This window comes from Alternaria postmessia, assembly GCF_024291825.1.
Source record: "Alternaria postmessia strain BMP 2775 chromosome Unknown scaffold_133, whole genome shotgun sequence".
Taxonomy (NCBI): domain Eukaryota; kingdom Fungi; phylum Ascomycota; class Dothideomycetes; order Pleosporales; family Pleosporaceae; genus Alternaria; species Alternaria postmessia.
Window position 1 is genome coordinate 40,478 of NW_026260206.1, and position 22,145 is coordinate 62,622.

The 22,145-nt window shown below is 51.5% G+C and overlaps 8 protein-coding genes across 8 annotated transcripts; 4 read left to right on the forward strand and 4 right to left on the reverse strand.

Moving 5' to 3' along the window:
• Nucleotides 1-101: 101 nt before the first annotated feature.
• On the reverse strand, nucleotides 102-848 carry J4E82_010592 (uncharacterized protein; the record flags this gene model as incomplete). The annotated part of the gene is made up of 2 exons (XM_051736803.1): nucleotides 102-443; nucleotides 522-848. 2 exons carry the CDS (start codon nucleotides 846-848, stop codon nucleotides 102-104), a joined length of 669 nt encoding a protein of 222 aa, XP_051583449.1.
• Nucleotides 849-1,271: 423 nt separating this feature from the next.
• Nucleotides 1,272-3,104, forward strand: J4E82_010593 (uncharacterized protein; the record flags this gene model as incomplete). Its single annotated transcript, XM_051736804.1, has 1 exon — nucleotides 1,272-3,104. One exon carries the CDS (start codon nucleotides 1,272-1,274, stop codon nucleotides 3,102-3,104), a length of 1,833 nt encoding a protein of 610 aa, XP_051583450.1.
• Nucleotides 3,105-4,050: 946 nt separating this feature from the next.
• Nucleotides 4,051-5,457, reverse strand: J4E82_010594 (uncharacterized protein; the record flags this gene model as incomplete). Its single annotated transcript, XM_051736805.1, has 4 exons — nucleotides 4,051-4,399; nucleotides 4,449-5,082; nucleotides 5,134-5,376; nucleotides 5,427-5,457. The coding sequence occupies 4 exons, from the start codon at nucleotides 5,455-5,457 to the stop codon at nucleotides 4,051-4,053; spliced, it is 1,257 nt and encodes a 418-aa protein (XP_051583451.1).
• A 760-nt stretch (nucleotides 5,458-6,217) lies between these two features.
• J4E82_010595 (uncharacterized protein) lies at nucleotides 6,218-9,476 on the forward strand (the record flags this gene model as incomplete). Its single annotated transcript, XM_051736806.1, has 4 exons — nucleotides 6,218-7,306; nucleotides 7,358-7,799; nucleotides 7,853-9,243; nucleotides 9,324-9,476. 4 exons carry the CDS (start codon nucleotides 6,218-6,220, stop codon nucleotides 9,474-9,476), a joined length of 3,075 nt encoding a protein of 1,024 aa, XP_051583452.1.
• Nucleotides 9,477-11,728: 2,252 nt separating this feature from the next.
• Nucleotides 11,729-12,623, forward strand: J4E82_010596 (uncharacterized protein; the record flags this gene model as incomplete). Its single annotated transcript, XM_051736807.1, has 4 exons — nucleotides 11,729-11,780; nucleotides 11,835-11,900; nucleotides 11,961-12,344; nucleotides 12,433-12,623. 4 exons carry the CDS (start codon nucleotides 11,729-11,731, stop codon nucleotides 12,621-12,623), a joined length of 693 nt encoding a protein of 230 aa, XP_051583453.1.
• Nucleotides 12,624-13,414: 791 nt separating this feature from the next.
• On the forward strand, nucleotides 13,415-14,448 carry J4E82_010597 (uncharacterized protein; the record flags this gene model as incomplete). The annotated part of the gene is made up of 3 exons (XM_051736808.1): nucleotides 13,415-13,513; nucleotides 13,566-13,598; nucleotides 13,663-14,448. The coding sequence occupies 3 exons, from the start codon at nucleotides 13,415-13,417 to the stop codon at nucleotides 14,446-14,448; spliced, it is 918 nt and encodes a 305-aa protein (XP_051583454.1).
• Nucleotides 14,449-16,599: 2,151 nt separating this feature from the next.
• On the reverse strand, nucleotides 16,600-18,017 carry J4E82_010598 (uncharacterized protein; the record flags this gene model as incomplete). Its single annotated transcript, XM_051736809.1, has 2 exons — nucleotides 16,600-17,741; nucleotides 17,825-18,017. The coding sequence occupies 2 exons, from the start codon at nucleotides 18,015-18,017 to the stop codon at nucleotides 16,600-16,602; spliced, it is 1,335 nt and encodes a 444-aa protein (XP_051583455.1).
• A 620-nt stretch (nucleotides 18,018-18,637) lies between these two features.
• On the reverse strand, nucleotides 18,638-20,471 carry J4E82_010599 (uncharacterized protein; the record flags this gene model as incomplete). The annotated part of the gene is made up of 7 exons (XM_051736810.1): nucleotides 18,638-18,944; nucleotides 18,991-19,261; nucleotides 19,325-19,670; nucleotides 19,724-19,741; nucleotides 19,805-19,861; nucleotides 19,919-20,229; nucleotides 20,282-20,471. The coding sequence occupies 7 exons, from the start codon at nucleotides 20,469-20,471 to the stop codon at nucleotides 18,638-18,640; spliced, it is 1,500 nt and encodes a 499-aa protein (XP_051583456.1).
• Between the last annotated feature and the right edge of the window lie 1,674 nt (nucleotides 20,472-22,145).

Here is a 22,145-nt window from a genome sequence, read left to right on the forward strand (position 1 = left end):
AGTCTATGGTCAAGTAGGAGAATCGAAACTTTAAAGCACAAGCTTCTTCATTCACCTGATCTATGCATTTCTCCGGATATCACCACATATGCATGGTGTGCTCAACGTGCTCCGCGACCCCGTCCAGCAATCCCTCTTGCTATGCCTGTGCCGCCCCTGGCTGCTCTGGGAGCACCCCCGCGCGTGGGTATACCGCCGCGCCCCCCTGCTCGCGGTATTCCCCCTCTTCCTCTAGGCACACCTGATGTTTTTGCAGCTGGTGCCGGCGTTTGCGGATTCTGGAATTTGGAAGCAATTTTGCTGCTCGGTGGGTTGTCGACGAAGGAAGTGTCGGTCGTCAAAAATGTGGCTTCCATGTCTTCAGGGCCTTGGGAGCGATTTAGGTTTGCAGCACCCTGATCAGGCTGGTTCTGTGGTCGCTTGAATGATTCTTGAACAGGAGCCTACAATTCCCACATTAGTAAACATGCTGCATTATACCTTGCCCCACGTCTTCTCCTCTTAACTTTCTTGTCACACACCTCAGGAAAGTCTACGCAGAAAGCGTTCATGTTCATTCCGTATAGAAAGCCTGCAAAACTCTCTGAGAAGCGTGCCAGACTTTCGTGCATCAGTTGCAATTGCAGGAAGTTTTGTTCAAGATCCGCCATTGCGTCGCTCAACTCAGCAAACCCATCTTGCAGCCCCTCTAGTGCGTTGCCGGACACAGAAGCAGCGCGACCGCGCTGGGATGAGTCGCGCAAAGAAGAGCGCGAAGAAGCGCGGAGGGGTGTAGTCGGACGTGATCGAGGTGATTTGCTGCGTGTGCGTCGGTACGAGGGCGTAGTCGTGGGCGTTGTGGAAGCCATTTGTGCTCGGTGGGAGATGTCTTTACTAGGGAAGTTCAGCGCGACAGGCGACCAATTGCAGTGTCGACGAGATGTGCCTCGAGTGCTATTGCTGTCTTAGAGCGCGGTCTTAGTTCGGGCACGATACGAAGTAAACAGTACCCCACAACGCAGGGCAATTACGCTAAGACGGATTGGTTGATGATGCCATGGCTCTTGCTCCCAAAACTGCGCCTGTGCCTCCCTGTCTTGAGATATCGCATTCAGCAAATTACCACCGGACGCGACTTGGAGCGGCTTACTTGAAGGCGTCCCGCTGCCGTATCCAATACGTAGAGTCGTGGCTGCAACTTTCGTCCGACGCATCCGAAAAGCTCTGCCGACGTCACACTAAGCAGACGCGAGCACTTGTCACCTCGAGGCTCAGCCATCTGACACTTTTCCATGTTGCCTCGCGCACAGCCCCTACGAAGACTACTTTACACCTCTACACCCCGCGCTCGACTATCTGCGTATCCTCCGGAGCACCGCATCGCCCCACCTGCCGTCTCTAGCTCTACCAACCGGGTCACACGCGCATACATACTACATCACAGTCGGCAGAGCACGGCGAGGGCACCTCACAAGGAGAGCGGAACCAACTTCTGGACTGTAGGAATAGTCGCTGGAATCGCAATTGGCGGCGCACTGCTCGTTCCCTTTGTGCACAACTCCCCCAAACCGCAGGCAGCAAAGCAATCCACCCCCGATCAATTTGAAATCACACATCTGACAGACTCGTACCTCGTCATGGCGCCGAACACTCCCGCAGGGAGGCCAGGCACTCTCACAGCAGAAGAGGATAAGAAGCTACGTGAGCTCTGGGCGATTGTTATGAAAGTCTTCGGTGTGGAAGTGGGGCCGGAAGCTACGAACGGCGCTGACGAGGTCGCATCGCCCACCACAAGCGAGGCAGCAGCAGACGGCAAGAAGGACAAGAAGAAGAGCAGGCTGAATGTGTTCAAGAGGAACAGAGGCGAGAAGGGTGCAGACGACAAGGCATCGACTGCTTCTGGAGGCTCTACTCCCTCGGACATCAGCAGATTGTCCATATCGGCTGATGATGATAAGTTTGGCCAAACCGCAGAGTTCAAGGCGGCGATAGCCAACATTCCCCCGGAAGAGCTGCGAAGGACCTTCTGGAGCATGGTGAAGCATGACCATCCTGATGCTCTTCTTCTTCGCTTCCTGCGCGCCCGGAAATGGGATGTTGAGAAGGCACTTGTCATGATGATTTCTACAATGCAGTGGAGATTGAACGAGATGCACGTCGACGACGACATAATGAAGACGGGAGAGCTCGCTGCGTTGCAGACCGCAAGCACGGATGCCAAAGCTAAGAAGAACGCCGATGACTTTTTGACACAGCTGCGCATGGGCAAGAGTTATCTGCACGGCTTGGATATTGAGGGGAGACCAATGTGTTTTGTTCGTGCGAGGTTACACAAGGCCGGTGAGCAGACGGAAGAGAGTCTAGAAAGATTCACAGTATACACCATTGAGACAGCGCGCATGCTGTTGAGGCCTCCGATTGATACAGCCGTAAGTTTATCTGAATTCCGTCCAGGTCATAAGATCAGGGTTATTGACCAAACGCAGACTATCGTCTTTGATATGACCGACTTTTCCATGGCCAACATGGACTACACACCGGTAAAATTCATGATCAAGTGCTTCGAGGCAAACTATCCGGAATCACTTGGTACCGTCCTCGTCTACAGAGCACCCTGGGTTTTCAACGCTGTATGGAGCATCGTCAAGGGCTGGCTCGACCCCGTCGTCGCCGGCAAAGTACACTTCGCAAAGACGATTGACGAACTAAGCAACTATGTACCAAGGTCACAGATCCCAACTGAGTTGGGCGGAGACGAAAAGTGGGAATACAAGTACCCTGAGCCTGTACCCGGCGAGAACGACAAGATGGCCGACGAAAAGCCCAAGCAGGAGCTGCAAAGCGAGAGGCAACAGATCGTCGACAAGTACGAGACTACGGTGCTAGAGTGGGTACACGCGGGTGACAGCGTGCCAGCGGAGGAGAAGAGGAAAGAGAGGGACGCCGTTGCAGAGCAGTTGAGGCAGAATTACTGGAAGCTGGACCCGTACGTTCGAGCACGCTCGCTGTACGACCGCGCGGGCGTCCTCCTAGACGGAGGCAAGCTGGAATTCTACGGCAAAGCACCTGAGCCTGCAGTTGCACCCGCAAAAGCAACAGAAACGAGCGCCGATGACCTTGACTAGGACTCGAAAGCTCAGCTACTCCGGCGGTACAGCACTTTCAACACATTGGCGGGCGCTTGAAAACAATCATAGCCCCTTTTCCTCATATCGCTGTGTTGGTGGCACGACCGCTCTAGCATCCATCGCTCTAATGTGTAGTAGTCTATCAAAACCACAAAAACTCTGTATAGCCTCGCATCCCTTTTGATTGTTCGCCTTGAAAAACGTACTTGGCCCTAATAATATCTCCTTTTCCGCTTGGTAGCATCCGCTCCTACAACTGCCTAGGTACTAAAACCCACATGGTCTGCTTTTCTCCTTTCTTTCCTTTACCGCCTTGACACGTTTCACCTCCGACGGAATAGTCCTATAGTCGGGCGCCACTGCAGAGATCGATCCAAGACATTTCATTCGATGACGGCCCAAAATTCCGATCGCAACGATGCACTAGCGGAAATGACGTCATGTTCCTGCTTCGGAACGCCTTTTTTGTTTTGCCCTTTGACCTCCATTGCTTCTTCTTCGGCCTTTAAGTGCTTTAGCTCGGTGGTTAGTGCTCCGGGTGTTTGGTCCCCCTTGGACTAATGGCATCTTAACACAACGTCCGCCAACCTCGCAGATTTATGAATCTGTTTGTGCTGTTTCTCTAACTTGTGCATGGCTCTAACGACGATCGGCGTTTTGGCAACCCAACGTGTCTCCTGCATCTTGGTGTGTTGTCTGGGTTGTGAGGGTTGCCGATGGTGGATTGGATGACATGTTCGTTCGCAAAGGTGTGGTGCGACAATTTCGGATCCAGCGTCCTTTTTTATGTCCTAGATTCGGTGCTGGGATGTATGGTGTTCCATCGGAGGTAAGCACAGAACATCAACAGGACAAAACTACCATACGCTTTGAGTCGAACGAGATGTTGTTGTTGTTGTTATACATGACTTTCGTGCTGTGATTTACATGCTATGAAAACGCTCTATGAAGTGGCTTTGATATCCCTGCCTCCTTTCGTTCGATGACTCTCGTGATTGCTCACTTCATCCATCTTGTTAGCCATTTCTTCCGCGTTTCCAAGACCGGTGTTTATCGTCTCAGTAGTTTCATCAACTCGCTCTCTAGGAACCCCTTCGCCCATTCGCGATGTGGATCCGGATAGGATCTTCCCGACGTCTGTCTTGTCTCCGTCTTTGTCGCCATCGGCCATGATGAGGCCCTGTGCTGGCTGGTAGGTGATGTTGCCTTGAGCGGCGGCAGCGAGACGTTGCTTTTGGCCTGTTTCTCCGGCGCGACCTAAGACGCCAGCGATGACCTGTATGCAGCGGAGACTGAAGTGCATTAGTATGAAGCACTAGTTATTATGCAAAGCTGGCTTACCTGTCATCGTTTGCGGGAATAGGATAGGTGACCCAGGTAGGATCTGCGTTGGTATCAATGACACCAATTGTGGGGATGTTGTTCAGCGCACACTCGTGCAGCAAGACGTAGTTCTCAAGCGGGTTCATACAGACTACGAGATCTGGTCGGAGGACGGGTCGGTCGTAGAGCTGTTCTTCGAAGCCTGGGACTTCTTCGTCTAGCTCATTGACTACCTTTGTTTTGCATCTGCCCAAGATCTGCTGGCCGTTGGTGATGCTTCCGGGGATCCAGCGCTCGAATAGATGATATCCCTTGGTTAGCTCGGCTGCGCGGGCGACTGCCCTATCTTGCCCGTCGCGTGTACCAACGAATAGGATCATACCTCCGCGCCGCGCAACTTCCTGTACCACTTTGGCGGCTCGGCGCAGGTGGGCTGCGGTGACTTCAAGGGAGATGATGTGGACACCTTGTCGTATACCGTGAATGTAGCGTGCATTTGCGGGGTTCCAGAGGGAAGTGACATGGCCTTGGTGGGCCTCGGAGGCGAGGAGCAACTCCAAGGTAACGTCGGCGGGGGAGGGTGGATGGTTCAGGAGGGTGTGCGGTTGGTAGTGAGGCTCAATCTGGGTTCCTAGCTTCCCCATCTGCTTGGCTGGGACATGTCAACGGGCTGCAGTCGGGGATAGGGAGACAGATGTCATACACTGCTGCTTGTACAGGTGGTACTGCTGGGCGACATTGTCGGAGGCAGATTCCGAGGTTGCATGGGTCTCGGGGTCGACAGAGGGCACCGGCTGCTGGAGGTGGGTGTTGAGCTGGGCCTCTATCGACTGCAGCTGCTTCAGGCTGTTTTCGGTCGAGGCTTCAATCGAGTCGGTCTCGGTGGAGAGAAATCGCTGCAGCGGGCGGGACGACTGTCGAGCGTGTCGTGCGAGTGCCCGGGGCGCTGTGCAGCATGTCAGCAGTTGCGTCCATCTCGAATTGATCACGACCCACCACTGCGCGCTGCTACACTCCTCAATATCATTTTGCGTCGCGTGCAGTCCCGTCGTGATGGTCCAAAAAGTCTCGAGCGATGGCGCCAAGCGTCGGATTGCGCTAGGCCGCTTAGGGCCGGCGTGCATCTGATGGGGCTCCAGACATGGGCGCCCGCGGGCTTCCCTTCAGTCAGGTCAGGACCGATAGAGGCGCCCTCAGCCGATAGCCGTCAGCATCAGATCATGTGTGCCAGTGATGAGGCGCTGCGAGGGGCTCTGGGTGCATCGGTCCCACCGGTAGGGCAGAGCATGGCATTGTGCAAAATGCCATATGTTGGTCCCTGCTGCTGTCGCTCGCCTCTTGCTTATCCCATCCCGCGCCGCCTGTGCTCAAGGTGCTTGTGCCGCCCCCAATAATTGCTCGCGTGAAGCCACTGACATGCTTCCGTCATCTTCTGCAGCTATCCCGCACGCGGCCTTTTGGCTTGGCACCTAGCGCATTCCACTGACGCTACACATCCTCGCTCTTCGCATCCCAACCTTACACGCCCGGCCCTGCCCTGCCCCATATTGACCAACGTGTTGCTGCACCTGAGCTGCCGCCTCTGAGCCCATCCGCTGCCGCCGCCCTCGAATGTCGCTTGTGAGACGCTGCACTCCCCGCCGCCGCGACCCGTCCACCCAGCGAAAGAAGCGATAGCGCACCACCACCGTGCCCACGGGCGCTGCCCACTCCCTTTGATGCCTACAACCCCGTGCCGGACGACCGACCTCGCTGCTCTTGACATTTGAGCATCCCCGCCCGCCACCATGAATGGCTATCCATATCCCACCCGGCCCTTCAACCAGGCCAACAATGGGAACGTGATGATGAACATGAACGGGGACGCCATGAACGGCTTCAACATGGTCGAGGGCCAGTCGCTGGACTCAATAGTCGCGCAGAACGACAAGGACAACCGCCGGCGGAGTATGCCCGTCTACGCCAGAGGGCCGCAGCAGCAACAACAACAACAACAACAGCAGCAGCAGCAGCAGATGACTCTTGGCAGCCCCGACACGCGCAGGTTGAGCATGATGAATTTCGGAGATCCCAATGGGGGCGACATGGACGATTTCCAATTCGATATGTCTACCGCGGCCATGGACAACATGATGCGCAGCAACACCTTTCCGCGAACAACTGCCGACATACAAAACGACCAGCTGCCTGCTGCGGACCTCAACATCAACACCCAGTTCCAAAGCCAGGCTTCTCCGTTTCCAAACATGGCCACTCCTGGCTCTACATACGCTTCGCCCATGCACCAGAAGAATTCTATCGACCTGGACATGGGATCGTATCAGAACGGCATGACCATGCCTCTGGACATGGACGACTCGCTCAATATGATGCCAACTGATATGAACATGTTTCCCGGTAACCAGTTCAACACCCCCATGTTAGATTCCCCCCTCAACCAGGACTTTGTTGGGCCCATGCCTGCTGCCCCCCAAGGGAATAACACGCCATCAGGACAAGCCCAGGACCAGTTCAAACGGCCTTCACTGAACAACACGCCCGAAGTCAAATCAGGGAGATCCAGCTTCCTCAGCCGTACCACTAGCCAGGACCAGTCCAGCATGCGTTCTACTTCCCGGCCCCAGAGTGAACATCGCTCCTCCAACAGTGTCCCGACACGCATGACTTTGGCCTCACTACAAAATCAGCAACCTATCGGACAAGATCCTGCACAGGACCTACCCAAAGAGGTCATGAACAAGCAACTGCAAGATTTTAAAATCCCATGGCAGCAGCCTGCAGGCGGATTTCCGTCTACGATGCATCAAAATCCTCACATGAAGACGCAGTTCAAGAATGCTTACTCGTCGACAGGATTCGACATGCTCGGAGTACTAGTACGTTCCTGGATCACTTTGTCTGAATGTCAATTGCTAACATGCGGATAGATGCGCGTAGCTACCAGACCTGACCCCCAGATCGACATCGGCTCTGTCGATCTTTCGTGCGCTTTTGTCGTTTGCGATGCCGAGCTAGACGACATTCCTATTGTTTACTGTTCAGAAAACTTCGAGCGACTCACCGGCTACACAAGACATATGATTCTTGGACGGAATTGCCGCTTCTTGCAGGCACCTGACGGAAAGGTCGAATCTGGAATCAAGCGAAACTACGTTGACGACGATTCGGTCTACTATCTCAAGAACATGATTGAGAGTCGTGCAGAAGCGCAGATCAGCTTGATTAATTACCGAAGAGGCGGTCAACCGTTCATGAACCTTCTGACCATGATTCCCATCGCTTGGGAACCAGGCGGCAAAATGAAGTTTTTTGTCGGTTTCCAGGTTGACCTTGTGGAGCAGCCTGGAGCCATGACTAACAAGAACTCAGGTAGGCCCTCGTATCTAATAAATATACCCGTGTGTGAACTGATCATGTTATAGATGGTTCTTACCGGGTCAACTACCAGCGCGGGATGTCCATACCGAGTTACGTTTTCAGCGACCACCACAAGCCACAACAAGCCGAACAAGGCCAGACCATCTCCAAGGATGAGGTGTCGAACGTACTCGCTGCGTATAGCGGAAGCGGCGATTCTGAGATGACAAGACGTATCTGGGATAAGGTCCTGCTTGAGAACAGCGACGACGTCGTCCACGTCTTGTCACTCAAGGGACTCTTCTTGTATCTGTCACCAGCCAGTAACAGAATATTAGAATACGACCCTAGCGAGCTCGTCGGAACAGCGCTGTCGTCTGTCTGCCATCCTAGCGACATCGTTCCGGTCACAAGAGAACTGAAGGAGACTACCAATGGCGCATCAGTCAACGTTGTGTTCAGGATACGACGGAAGAAGAGCGGATACATGTGGTTCGAAGGCCATGGCTCCCTCCATACTGAGCAAGGGAAGGGTCGAAAGTGCATCATCCTCGTCGGCCGTGAACGCCCAGTCTATACTCTGAGCAAGGCTATCGTACGCGAGTCTGGCGGCGTCGGTGATAACGAGCTGTGGACGAAGATGTCTACATCAGGCATGTTCTTGTACGTTTCGTCAAACGTGCGCCAGTTGCTCGATAAGCAGCCTGAAGACCTTGTCGGCACTAGCATACAATCTCTCATGCGCCAGGAGTCAAAGATCAACTTCGGCCGGATTTTAGAGCTTGCCAGAGGGGGCAGGAAAGGCGAGGTCAAGCATGAAATGATTAACAAGCGTGGCCAGGTTCTACAGGCTTTTACGACAATATATCCTGGAGATGCAACGGAGGGCCAGAAACCTACCTTCGTCGTTGGGCAAACGCGACTCCTCAAGTATTCGCGGAATAGCAATGCCGGCCGCCCATCCATGTATACAAATACCAAGCATGAGCGCGACTCCCACAACTCTATTCATACCCAGATGTCAGGAGCAGCATCACCTGCCGCGGGGTCTTTGACTGGACCTGCTGGTTCAAACACGCCAATGACGTCCAACACGAATCCACTCTTCGTCACTACCGAGGAATCTCCTGCTACATTCGCTGGACACAATGGCCTCCAGCTCGGCCATCAAGATCAAAGTCTAGCCTCAGACGACAACGTATTTGACGAACTGAAGACGACGCGAAGCACAAGCTGGCAATACGAGCTACGACAAATGGAAAAGCGGAATAGATACCTAGCAGAAGAAGTCCAGAGCCTGTTGGCAGCCAAAAAGAAGAGGAAGCGCAGAAAGGGTGCTGGCCAAATGCAGAAAGACTGTGCAAACTGCCACACGAGAACAACGCCCGAGTGGCGCAGGGGTCCTTCAGGGAACCGGGACCTTTGTAATTCGTGCGGATTGCGGTGGGCCAAGCAGGTAAGTTACAACTCTCACTCCTGACAACATCGTTAGAACTAACGCGAACTCTCTTCACAGCAAGGGCGAGTATCACCTAGAACATCCTCCGCCGCAAGCGACAAGAGCAAGAAAAGCGCTTCACCGCGCCACTTCTCAACAAGCCACCAGAACCATCAGACTATCCTTCCTCATTCGATACCCGAGACCGGACAACAATCCTCCATCCCTTCGGCAATGGCTCCATCAACTAAACGATCGCCGCAGCAAGGCAGTATCAGCGAGTCTCATGCTATTAAAGCAGCGCGCACGGAAGTTGCGGCTTCGCAAGGCTTCATCCCGCCACCAGCGATCGATGAAGTAACGGAGCCGGAATCATGAGCATGATTGGTCGGAGCATCCTCTTCTCTACTACTACTTCACGGTTTTCCTCTTCTGTTTCGTGTCATTCTCCGCTTTGGTCCAACGATACCCCATTACTTATATTCCCTTTAACGAACTTCACATTCACTTGCCGAGAGCGAATCGTCTTATGGGGGAGTTTTTAGACTCATATCCTCTTTTTTTCTTCTATCACTGTCTGATGCTTTATGATTTGGGGCGACAAGAAATTGGGGTGAGTTTGGCGCGTGTGGTCGATTTTTCTCGGCTGCCGGGTTCATAAATTGGAGGTTAAGAGATGAGGCGCAACATGCACGTAAATGTCTCGGGCATACTCGTTTGGCGGTAATGCGCTGTTGTTATTCTGTTGTATATATCAGCGACAATCGGTCAAGTGTATGTGTTGGTTTGTCAGGATGCGTGGATCGCATGACTGACTCGATCATCTATATATCACATCAGATCAGATCATATCAAATGAATAGTGGACCCGAACTAAGATGATCTGGACGAACTGCAGTAAACCCCAACAATTTCCTTGACCCATCGATCCATTTGTAACTCTTCCCCGCTCTCTTCCCGCTCATTCGCTTGTCTTCGACGCGACGATGTCCAGGAAAGCCTTAATTGTGGCGTAAAGTGGCCTCATTATCGAGACCAAAATCATGCGGCAGTCGTATCACAACATCAACAATCAAACCCAATATCCGGCCCTTTTGTTACGCTTGGTAATATACTTGCACAGGTATTGTCTGAAGCGCACAGCTGTTGCGCAACTTGGCGTTGAAGGTGAGATGCGATAAGAAAGGATCAGTAGTCATGATCAAGGTTGTGTCATGGACTCGCCGTCGGCCTTGTCTTGCCTTGCTTCGCTTCTAATCAGACAACCCACGCGTGGGAATGTGGCATGGGCGCGGCGTGTGCTGGAGGCAGCTCTAGAATACGTGATGTGGCGCTAGAATGCTGCATGTTCCACGGAAGCAGAATGAGGAACGTACAGGGGGGGCATGAGAGCTGCATGCAGGTTCCCGGGCAGTTAGCCCCGGCAGCACTCGTTAGTTCCAAGGTTCTTGGAAAGGCAGATTACAACTAGATTGGGGGGCCTAGGGAAAGCCAATGCCAACTACACAGGCCTCTCTCTGTCCTGAGATGCGGAGGTTGTTGTGCAAAGGCTGGAGTGTCGTGCCTCGGTATCGCTTTGCATCGCGGAAGTAGGCTCCAATGACGAAAGTTCGTCAGGCAAATAAACTTCCTCCGTCGCACGTTGTTACCCACATGGCTTGGGCTCTCTCCCTCGTTCCCCCCTCATCAAGCCCGCAGCAGCCTCCAATCAAACAAGTGGGGCCGTCTTCCGGCCATGATCCTTTGCATCCTTCGATCCCCTGCGGCCTAAGCGTCTGCGCCTTATCTGGGCTCTGTCGATGGTTTCTGTGCCATGACATGAGCGCGCGACAAGGGTACAAGGGTTTTACGTTCGCACCGAAAGTCAAAGATGGGATGGGTAAGGCTCGGATACCACCGCGAAAGAGGTAACGGGGGCATCAAGCGATCTTCATCCTTCATTTCTTTTTTTCGTCCAAAGTTGGCCAGCTTCATGCCTGATTCATTTCTAACGTTGCGCTTTGGATACTAGGGACCGTTTTGGGGGCACTGTTCGTTCATTAATTTGTTGTTGGGGCTTTCTCTCTCTTGGGTATTACTATTACGAGGTGAAGCCTGCGCTGCGCTGCCTCTTCATTTTCTGGTTCTTGGTATTCTGGACTGCCGACGACAACGCTGCCTTGACACGAGTCGTCAATCCTTCGCGCGACATCTTTTCTTGTTTCTGTGCCGTGGTTTACTTTTCGTCGGACCTGAGCGAGAAACGTTACCCATTCCGACTGCGATTCCGACCGCGAATTACAAGGACCTTGCGATCATATTTCTGGGCCGAATTGATAGGATCCCGTCTGGGTAGCAGGAAAAGGAGTGTTTGGTTTAGGAAGGCGGTTTGCGTCAAGCGCATTCACGAGCATAGACAACTCGAAACGGACGCGGTTACGACCCAATTATCCGTTGCGTGGAAATCGCATACGTCTCGGGAACCAAAGCAGTTCGCATCAGGGCAACGCAAGAGGAGGACACAATGGACGAGAACAACAGGATAACAATCACGGTGTGTGGAGATGGAGGCTGTGGTATGCGCGATTCAAAGTCGGACTTGAAGCATTGAGACGCTGACTTGGTTACAGGAAAAAGTTCGATTACACTACGGCTTGTGAGGAGTCAATGGACATCTGAGTACGATCCTACGATAGGTATGTTGCCTTGCGCCTATGCTCGTCGCATCTGGCCTCACATAACTAACATTCCCCTAGAAGACTCCTACTCCGTAACTCGAACCGTCGATGGAGTCCCTTACTACCTCATGCTCACCGACACCGCGGGCCAAGAAGAATACCGGGGTCTCTGGGCAGCTTCGAACCTACAGTCCGACGCGTTTCTCCTCGTTTACGACATAACATCTGCCAACTCGCTCGACGCGCTAGATTACTTCATGGAGATGATAGAAATGGAGACAGAAAATCGATTAGACAATGGCAAGATACCACCGATCAAGTGCGTAGTAGGCAACAAGTGCGATTTACAAGGGCAAAGAGTCGTAGAGGCAAAAACAGGCCTCGAGTGGGCGAGACGAAGAAAGTGTGGCTTCATGGAAACGAGTGCGAGGGAGATGGTCAACATCGAAGAGACTTTTGCCTGTAAGACACCTCTGTCGCAATTACATTGCGCAAAAGACAATGTGAGAGGGAGAGGAATTGGAATAAGGCTTGCTAACGTTCATCAAAGTACTCGTACGTCGTGTAGTAGAAGCACGCCGGCTCACTGCTGGAGACGGTCCTGCGAATCGAACTGCCGCTCTGCCTCTTCACTCGAACCCGAACCGAGACCCAAATGACTATGCGGCCCATACACAGAATGAAAAGGATAGCGAGGATGAGCCGAAACAGAGCTTTTGGAGGAAGCTCAAGTGCTGGTAGTCACGTTGAATGTTTCTACGCATTACGAATGGCCTGAGATGCTGCATGGGGCATGCAAAATGATCCTGCGTCTTCTCTGAACGTTTTGTCTGGATCACATCAAAAATGTCGCGAGAGGTTCCTCTAGACTCGTTGGTAGTCTGTTGTTCTCCTGTTGAACCCGGAGAAGCTTGCTCGACCCTTCTCTTTATCTCCTTGTCTGTATATATGTGTCGATGGGATAGGCGTAAAGCATTCGTATACGCATTGCATGGAAACACTGATTAGCGCAAATCGGGGATCATGGGATATACTGGGTGGCTATCTGAGTTTTTGGTCATTTTCACAGCGTTTCTAGTCTTGCGTCTGCATCTTTCCTTAAAGCGCTATCTATGTTCATGTCAAAACTGGAATGATACTGTTAGAATTCAATGATTGTGACAAGAATATTATCGCTAATGGAACCGCTGTAGTATGGCAAAATAGTGCAAAAGATGACCACTTTGAGGCATGGGATGCAGCTAACCATCGGCTATCCAAGGACATTGCTAGCGCGTCTGTGCGCAAGCACGCCATTGGCTTTTGGAGCCTTTGCATGGCTTTGAGCGACCTCGCAGTAGCTGTGAGTCGCGATTTTGAACAACGACTTTACAAGGAAATTTTCCATCTCTTGGTGCTCACGCAAGGAGCGCATACGGTGCCTTGAAAGTTGGTGACGTCGTAATTACCCCTCTATCAGGTCCGTGTCTACTCCGATAAGAGAGCAACAAGCAAAAAGAGCCATTAGAGACACGGAAAGCGCGGAGAGCAGAATGTCAAAGCCTCATATTGAGCACGAGGAGCCTGTTCAGGACGGTCTCTCCCGGACACTCAAGGATCTCTTCGCAGGTGCAGTAGGAGGAGTCGCACAGGTACTTTCACTATTGCGCCAGTTCTCCACCCAAACTGAACCTCATTTTCTAGGTACTCATTGGACAACCTTTCGACATCGTCAAGGTAAGTTGTGTTTGTACGAAATGCATGTGAGACATACACTGACTTCGTATCTCCATACCTGTAGGTTAGGTTACAAACAACATCACAATACTCTGGTGCCTTGGATGCTGCGACCAAAATCTACCAAAATGAAGGAGCACTTGCTTTCTACAAGGGTACGCTGACACCACTCATCGGAATCGGAGCTTGTGTATCTGTTCAATTCGGTGGCTTCCATTACGCGCGACGCGCCTTTGAAGCTAGCAATGAGGCAAAAACCGGAAAAGGCCAACTCTCGTACTCACAGTATTATGCCGCTGGTGCTTTCGCCGGTATCGCCAACACCGCTCTGTCTAGTCCTATCGAGCACATCCGCATAAGACTGCAGACACAGCCGCACGGCGCGAACCGCCTCTATGCCGGCCCAATCGACTGTGTGCGTAAGCTCACTGCACACCAAGGCATCCTCGGCGGCGTTTACCGCGGCACAGCTGTGACATTCATGCGCGAAGCCCAAGCTTACGGCTGTTGGTTTACTGCATTCGAGTACATGATGAATGCAGATGCTGCGCGCAACAACATTGACCGTTCGGAAATTTCCACTCTAAAAGTTGCGGCTTATGGTGGACTCGCTGGTGAAGTGCTTTGGATAAGCAGTTATCCGTTCGATGTGATCAAGAGCAAGATGCAGAGTGATGCGTTTGGCAAGGAACAGAAGTACAAGAGTATGAGAGACTGCTTCGCCAAGACATATAGGGGAGAGGGTCTGGGTGGCTTCTGGAGGGGTATTGGACCGACTCTGTTGAGAGCTATGCCTGTATCTGCGGGTACATTCGCCACGGTCGAGGTAACGATGCGACTCATTAGCTAAGGAAGAACAAGAATCTGCACCGAGTTCGGTGAATCGGCGATGCTGGAGCTCTGTACGATAAGCCCTGCAAATACGACCAAGGAACACGGCGGTTCTGAAGTATGCCTTGGGCGATCTATCGCACATGCCCACAGAGAGCACGATCCGAAGAGGGTCTGTAGCATCTACCGTGGAGAGAGCGGCCGATATGCATATGCGACGCAATTGACTTCGTACCGTTCCAACAATGGCTAGTTACACGGCGTGAATACGACCGCGATTGTGTCTATCGTTCTTGCTCCATAACATGTTGTATGGCATCGCACCCAGCAAGCCCAAAGGCTATCTTGTTTTGTCACTGAGCCAGCCTCAAGACACTTTCCTGGCCCTCATCGTGTGCCCTGCCTCGTAGCGCTTTCCAATACCATGCTGACCACCTGTGGAAGAACCTAATGGTCTAGACGCGGCACGCTCTCGGATGCAATTTCGCTGCTTCTTATGCATTACGTCGGGTACCGACATACCCCTGTCGCTACGTTACCGTGCCGCTTCCCCCCAAAGCTCATGCCACAACTGCAAGCCACACAAAATGAGCACAGAGTTGACGGATCACTCTTGAAATTGCATAGCCATCTCATATCGGTACGGCCGGGGTCCCCGGGAGTAGTACTGCAGATGCCGCTGCGCCGCTGCGAACATGTGGGTGTGTCACTTGGACCAACAGCCGCGCCGAACTATAACTGCTCCCAGTCCAAGCGTTTGTGAAAGAAGCTGTCTCGAGTCTGAATAGACTTTCCATCAAGTTCCAAAGACCTGGTTCAGTCATCAGGCATTACCGAGGAACTACCGGCTGGGTCAAGAACGCTATTCTGCGGCGCAGGCCGCATCGTTCATCGACCGTTACGCAAGGGATTACCATTTTTGGCTAGAGATGCAACTCATCCGAAATCATGGGGAAATCCCTTGTGATATCAACGCATGCGATATCTTCCCACGCGCTCTTCGATCGCTTTCTTCAATTTCCCAACCTACATTCATAGCCTCGTCAATCATTCCTAACATCGAAGAAGAAAAAAGCCTACGAGACAAACCACGATTACGATCGCCTCAGACAACACAAGCAAGATGGGGTTTGGCACAACACTGAAGAAATGGAAGTCCACTTTTAGCCCTGCAAAGCTGTCTACTCAGCCAGATAGATTGTCAAAACACACACAATCTGAAGAAGACCTAGTTTCCATGCAATTACCGTTACCGCGATACAATGCACAGCTCCATTCACATTCCGAAGCGGCGCTTCATCGACCAACAAGTCAAATTGTATGTCACTCGCCATTAGACAAGAGGAACCGCGCTGGAAAAGGGAAGAGTAGAAGGAGCAAGGATGATCAGAGTGAAAGAGGGGGTGGAGAGAACAAGAGGCATACGACCACTACGAGAGTACTGTTCTCCTCCACACAATTTGATATGGTGAATGTGAAGAAGTCTGCATGATGGGTGCCAATGACTACATTGATGGGCTTTCGACAGCTTATTCTCAAAAGAGTAGTCAGGGCAGGGGACGAGAAGAACAGGTTGAAACTGATGGCGATATCTGGAAACCAAATCGGTATGAACCACTACACTGGCGCGGACAGGAAATGAGCCAGCAAAAGAAGGACGAGGCGGGTGTGCACTCAAGCCGCTGACACGACTCTTTTGGACTTCTCTCGTTCGATCGTGCTACTCTCTTTCATCCCTCTTACAAATATCACTTGTTACTTTTTTATTCAAGAGATTAACAAGAGATCACCAATAACTCTCAAGAACCCATCTTTTGTATTTAAATTAAATCCTGGCAGCATTAAGTGACCGTTATCTGCTTCGAAGCTGCTCGTGTAGCATGTCCGGGTGGAAGGCATGAGCTTTCGTGAAGGCCTCGAACCATGATGGCCATAATATCATATATGAAAAAAAAACCTGTCGACTCCACCTGTAATCTTCCATGAGCGCAACATGCCCTTGCACCAATACATGAACCAGCTTATCCATTTGAGGACCACATGACGCTAAGAGACATAGCAGTTCGTACGCCTCAAAGGCACCTGGTACATCCACCCCCTTTTGGTGAGCGACTAAAGCAGATATGGGTGACTGGACTTTTGATAAGCTGGTCTAGTCTCGACGTAGGGCTTACAGCCACCCCACCCTCCTTCCAATGATGCTCACGCCTCCGAGCGCAGCACTGATTCCCGTCCAAACTACCAAACTACCATATGGCGTCCCATACAAGCCATGATCACCAACATTGCCCATCTTCAACAGTGCTTCACTGACCGGCCCACTCACAACATTACCTATACCCCTACCCATTGACAAGAAAGAGAAGACCATAGAGCTTTCCATCTGACCCGTACTCATTTGCACTGTCCTCAGGATGCCAGGCCAGGTATTGGTAAAGCTGCCCGCGAAGAGACCATACATGAAGCAGAATATGAGCAGCGGCGGTAGAGAGGTGCTGAAGCCCCAGATCAAGAAGACGGAGAGCATAGCACCGATGGTGGAGATGAGAATGGCAGTGGTGACGTGCGTCCGATCCACAATACTCCCCATGCTAATGGATCCGATGACGGCAGCCATATTTATGAGGATGATGGGCAGAGCGGAAACCGCACTGCTGAAACCGAGGGCCTTCGTATATGTAGGAAGATAGATGGAAGGCACAAAAAAACCTAGTCCCTGCATGATATTTCCAAATTGCAGGATCCAAAAAGACCTGTTTGTCAGGAAAGTGAAGGTAATGCGAGACCTAGTCGTGGCTGGGACGGGAAGTCGCGGCTTCAAAAAGAAGGTGAGAGGCAAGCCAACGACGAAAAGCACGATCGTCCATATGCGCAGCGCGGTGCGGAAGCCGTAGTGATTGAGCAGAAACTGGAGTAAGAGCGGAATGAGGATACCGCCTAACCCTGTACCAGCCCACATGATGCCGAATGCAAGACCCTTGCGTCTTACAAACCACTCGTCCAGGAAAGTGACAACAGGACTATATGTGACGGCGCCACCGATACCATAAAGGATGCCTTGGGTGACGATAAGTTGTGGTACGGTCGTGCAGAGTGAGCTCAGTCCAAGCGAAAGACACATGATAAGCAAGCCTGCAACCATTGCCTTCCTCTTGTGATGTGGCCAACGTATAAGTGATCCGAATGTGAAAGGTGCGACCATATAGAGTATGCCCATCGCGGATGTTCCGATAGCTGGGATGCCGGATGCGCCCGAGAAGGGTAGCGATGAGCTATAGTACTCCTGGAAGATACCGTATGACCATGGAAAACCTGATCAAATGTTAGCCGAGTACCCAAGTACGTCTAGTAGCGCTGCAAGTGGATAACCGTGGCCTATGAAGTGTAATGCTTACCCCACACCATCATCTCTATCACAAATGCAGCCGCAAGAAACAACCAAGCGTCTTTTCCGCCATCGGTTGGAGGCAGCAATGTCTCGTTCTCAGGCTCGTCGTTCCATCTTGAGCTTGTTTCCAGCTCAAACCGCGATTGGTTGTCGGGTGTGGTGCTCGTGCTCACAAGGGCTGATTGAGACCTAGTCGCCATGGTGTGTATTGGATAGAGCCTCTGCAGAGTTCTTTACCTCTGAAGAGACTGAGTGCAGATGACCTGGACCATATATAACAAGTAACGTGTCTGTCATATGATCTCAACAAAAACACATGGCAAGTATTCGATAAGAGTTTCGCCGAATGAAGCTCTCCCCCACCACACAAGAAAGCTGGGTTGTTGGGCTCTAATCCAGGAAGAGAAACTCGATCCATCATCAAGAGCGGGGCACGGCTTATTGGCAGATATGTCATGATGAAGAATGAACGTGTGGTGCTAGCTAGATGCCGCTACCTTTCGGAGTGAGCCTGGGAATGTGAGTATTCCGAAATGCGTCGGAACAATGTACACCGGACTGAAATAGTCTGCCGATATCGCGGCGGACGTGCGCCCAACACCACTTGAGAAAGCATCACTGAGATGGTGAGAGATTCGATGGTAGAAAGTTTGACGAACGATATATAGATACTTTTCGCACGAGGAAACTGGCCTTCCTGTACTAATCTGTTAGTTGCGCGCTAACCATCTTTTGGTTGTAGCTCCCGCTGGAGGCAGGGTAGCTTCGCATGTAGGCGAGAACATCGGCTTCCAGATATTCTCAACTCGGACGCACCATCCTACGCCTTCTCGGGCTCGTCTAGTAGATAGCCCTCTCTTCTACCCAGTACATCTTCGATAGTCTCATCTGTAAATTTCAAGTCCTCCTCGAGTGGCACTGTGTCTTTGATCTTTAGAAGCATAACAGGTAGGGCGATAACCAAGCTTGCAGCCAACATCACCCAGCTAGACAGGAAGATATCCATGTAAGGCCTCTTGTAGCCGTCTATACGGAACACTATAGCCGCACCTGCTGATTGTATACCTTTGTAGAAGCCTGCAAAGTTCGCAAGCTTGCGGCTGTTGTTGGAGATGGCACCCATAAACCTAGGAAAAGTTAACAGAGAACGAAACCGTCAGGTGAGCTAGTTACCAGTAAACGCAAGTTTGCCACGCTGCATCGTAGAAGCCGTAGCTCATGTATAAAACCATTGGGCCGCCATATCCATCATGGGTCCAGTCGTAGTGGAGGCTGTTATCATCGCGACTGTATTGTCGTTGAAAGACATATCCTCCGCCCCAGACAGCAAAGGTCAACACCAGCATAGTTACCCAGGCTATCTTTGCTCGGGTAGTTCTTCTAACGTTCGGGAAGTCTAGCGCAAACCCGAATACAGCAGCTCCAAAAATCTGCGCTAACCAATCTAACGGTCGGTATACGGGTCAGTATATGTCTCATATACAATTCTAACAAGGATAGTACTAACACAGTGTGTTGTTCAAAGCGCGGGTCCGCACGTTAAACCGCGCATAGTTGACGTCATTGAACTGGTATGTATAAAACCAATTCGAAGCGAAGAACATCGGGAAGAGGAGAATGATATATGGGTCCGTACGGAGAGTCTCCCAAAGACCGAAGATCTCGGATTGCCAAGTTGGGTGTTGCATCATGATTACCCGACTGCCATCGCGGCGTACGACATGTTTGGCATCAATGAGTGTCCAGGAGAGGCATGCGCCGAAGAACGTGAGAATCATGAAACCGATATATGTACCATTCGTAACTGCTGCTTTAGTTCCGTCGCGGGTGTTGAAGTTGAGCGCTAGTTGCACCTGATATTGAAGTCAGTGTTTGTTCTTTCTATGCCTTCTGGGAATCCGCTTACCAAACCGCCTATAACAGCCTGAGAAGTGATGGTACGAAGTCAGTGTATGTCTCAGATGCATTCTGCACAACCACAACTTACCCCCATATTGAAAATTATCCAGAACCAGGAGATATACCGTCCTTTCATTTTCTCGGGCTGTTATAGGCAGTCTGGTAAGCGGATTCTCAGAGCATGGAAAGAACAAAAACTTACTGGGTACGACATCATGATCGCTCCTTGGGAAGCCCACAGAATACCAGCACAACATCCCAGCAGGAAACCAGAGAAAACCACGTAACCTAAGTTTTGGGTCTTGTTGAAACAAAGCAGTGCACTGACGTAGATGCAATATCCCAGACCACCGAAGGAGAGTGCAATTCGAATGCCAAGGACGTTCGTGATGGTACCGGCGAAAAATCCAACGACGGCGAAGGTAGCATAAAGCGTAGTGTTGGCAGCGTTGCTGGCATGGGCGTCATCGTCAAGACCTGCTGCGCCTATCCCATTGACGGCATTGAACATGCCTGCGCAGTATCAGTAACTTGTTTATCACTCGGATGATGCGCTGAAGCTTACCAGGGCACAAGAAGCAGACAAATGAGACCAGTATCAACTGTGACTCTGGCGATGCATAGTATGGAAGCTTGACGGGTCCGATTCCTAGGCTTCTGTACTTCCATCCTCGTCGTCTCTCAAAACTTCCTTGATCATCGTCACGGACTGGCACTCTCGTGTTCGCCCATGTGCTTTGATTGGGTCCAGCCATCGAGACTGATGTAATTGATGATGTGCCTTAAGAGACTAGAATCTTGCGTTGACACAGGCGATTGATGGAATGGTATTATGAACGCTGTCGACAAAGGAACACGATGATCAGGTTCTAGGAAGAAGGCATGGGATGGTCAAACAAAGAATGGGTTTCAGATGCTGCGTAGAGTGACTTGTGAACCATTCTGCAACCGAGTTTCGTTTGTTCACGTACGTTGGGGGCCAGGCTAATCGGTCAACGTATATCCATGCTTTCGTGTCCTTCGGTGAATGAAATGATTGGCGCAATGCATAATTGTGGTAGCGTGGACGTGCTATGTTTAGTCCCACCAGCTGTGTTACTAGGCTCTGCCTCATGCAGTGGGCACAAACTTGGTGGGGAATACCTTATCGAGATCGGTATCGTTAGAATCGTTGAGGTTTACTTGTCTCATCACCCCGTGTTTTGGATCAGTTCATTGCTAGTTCCTGCGCTCAAGCCAGTCGCACGACCAAGGCTGAATGTGAAGTTCATCCTGAATAGCTCGATCGTTGCGTATCGGTAAGCTTGCCCTGTTCCGGCGGGGAATAAACCCCTCGCATAAGCTTGTGGCGCCAGCCATCCTTGGTAAATGGGCACAACTCGCCGCCGTAGACGTGGCTTTGGCGCGCCAAAAAGATAATGTCGAAATGTGTAAATGTTCACTGGGGGCTATGGGACGCCATTTGCGCAGTGAGCTAGAAGACTGATTTATTTACGGTCAGACGCAGAGGCTTAGATGACCAGGACGTGATAACATTTGGCCCCATTGTCTTGCTGACCTATCAACATATCCTTCTTTCCATGTGAAAGAGGCCTCCCATATAATATTTGTGATGGGCCTGCGTCTCATGGCGCATCTCGACCAGGACGTTCAGCCATTTCCGCCCCTTGCTAAAGGGTTTGCATGTTTGACCATCGACGTGAACATGCAAGGATGTTGTGACACCAATGATTCCTCTGAACCCGATTATGGGCATTCGATATACCTTTTTGTGTTTCTACTGGACAAAGGGGTTCCACATCGGCGTAATTGTATTCAAATTTCAAAGTGGTCTTCTCGGTCATGCTCACCGCATGACACATAACCTTGTGGCGCAAGCCATTACCTGCATGGCTATCGGCGCTTAGTGTCACATTCATCGCACTGCCTAGTACGACTTTCCGCAGACGACAGTGAGCTTCACCCTGCGAGTCACACCCATCGCAGTGTCCACGTCGATTACTAGCGATGGAGATAGTTGCATCCACACCTGTAAACGCAGCCTCTGCTGTCATCGCTCTGAACAAAGCGGCTTGGACATTATCAGTATCCCTTTCCGAACTCGACAAGGACGCAAAGCTCGGCAATGCATCCCTCGAAAACCTCACAGGTGAAGTCAAATCTCTCGGTAATGAATGTTACCAAATACACCTCAAGTTGGTAGAAGTCGCAAGCAAGACAAAGATAGGGTCACCCCCACCCTACGATGGCGACGGCAGGATGTGGACTTGTCTTACAACTCAGGTGGAAGACGCGAGCCAGACAATACATGGCCTGGAGTCATTCGTCAAGAGCGTCAGGTTGGAGGAGGCTGAGGAGGCCAGTCTCGTGTTCCGGCCGCAGCGCCTGGTGCAGCTAAATAAGAGCAAGGATCAAATCAGAGTTGCTAT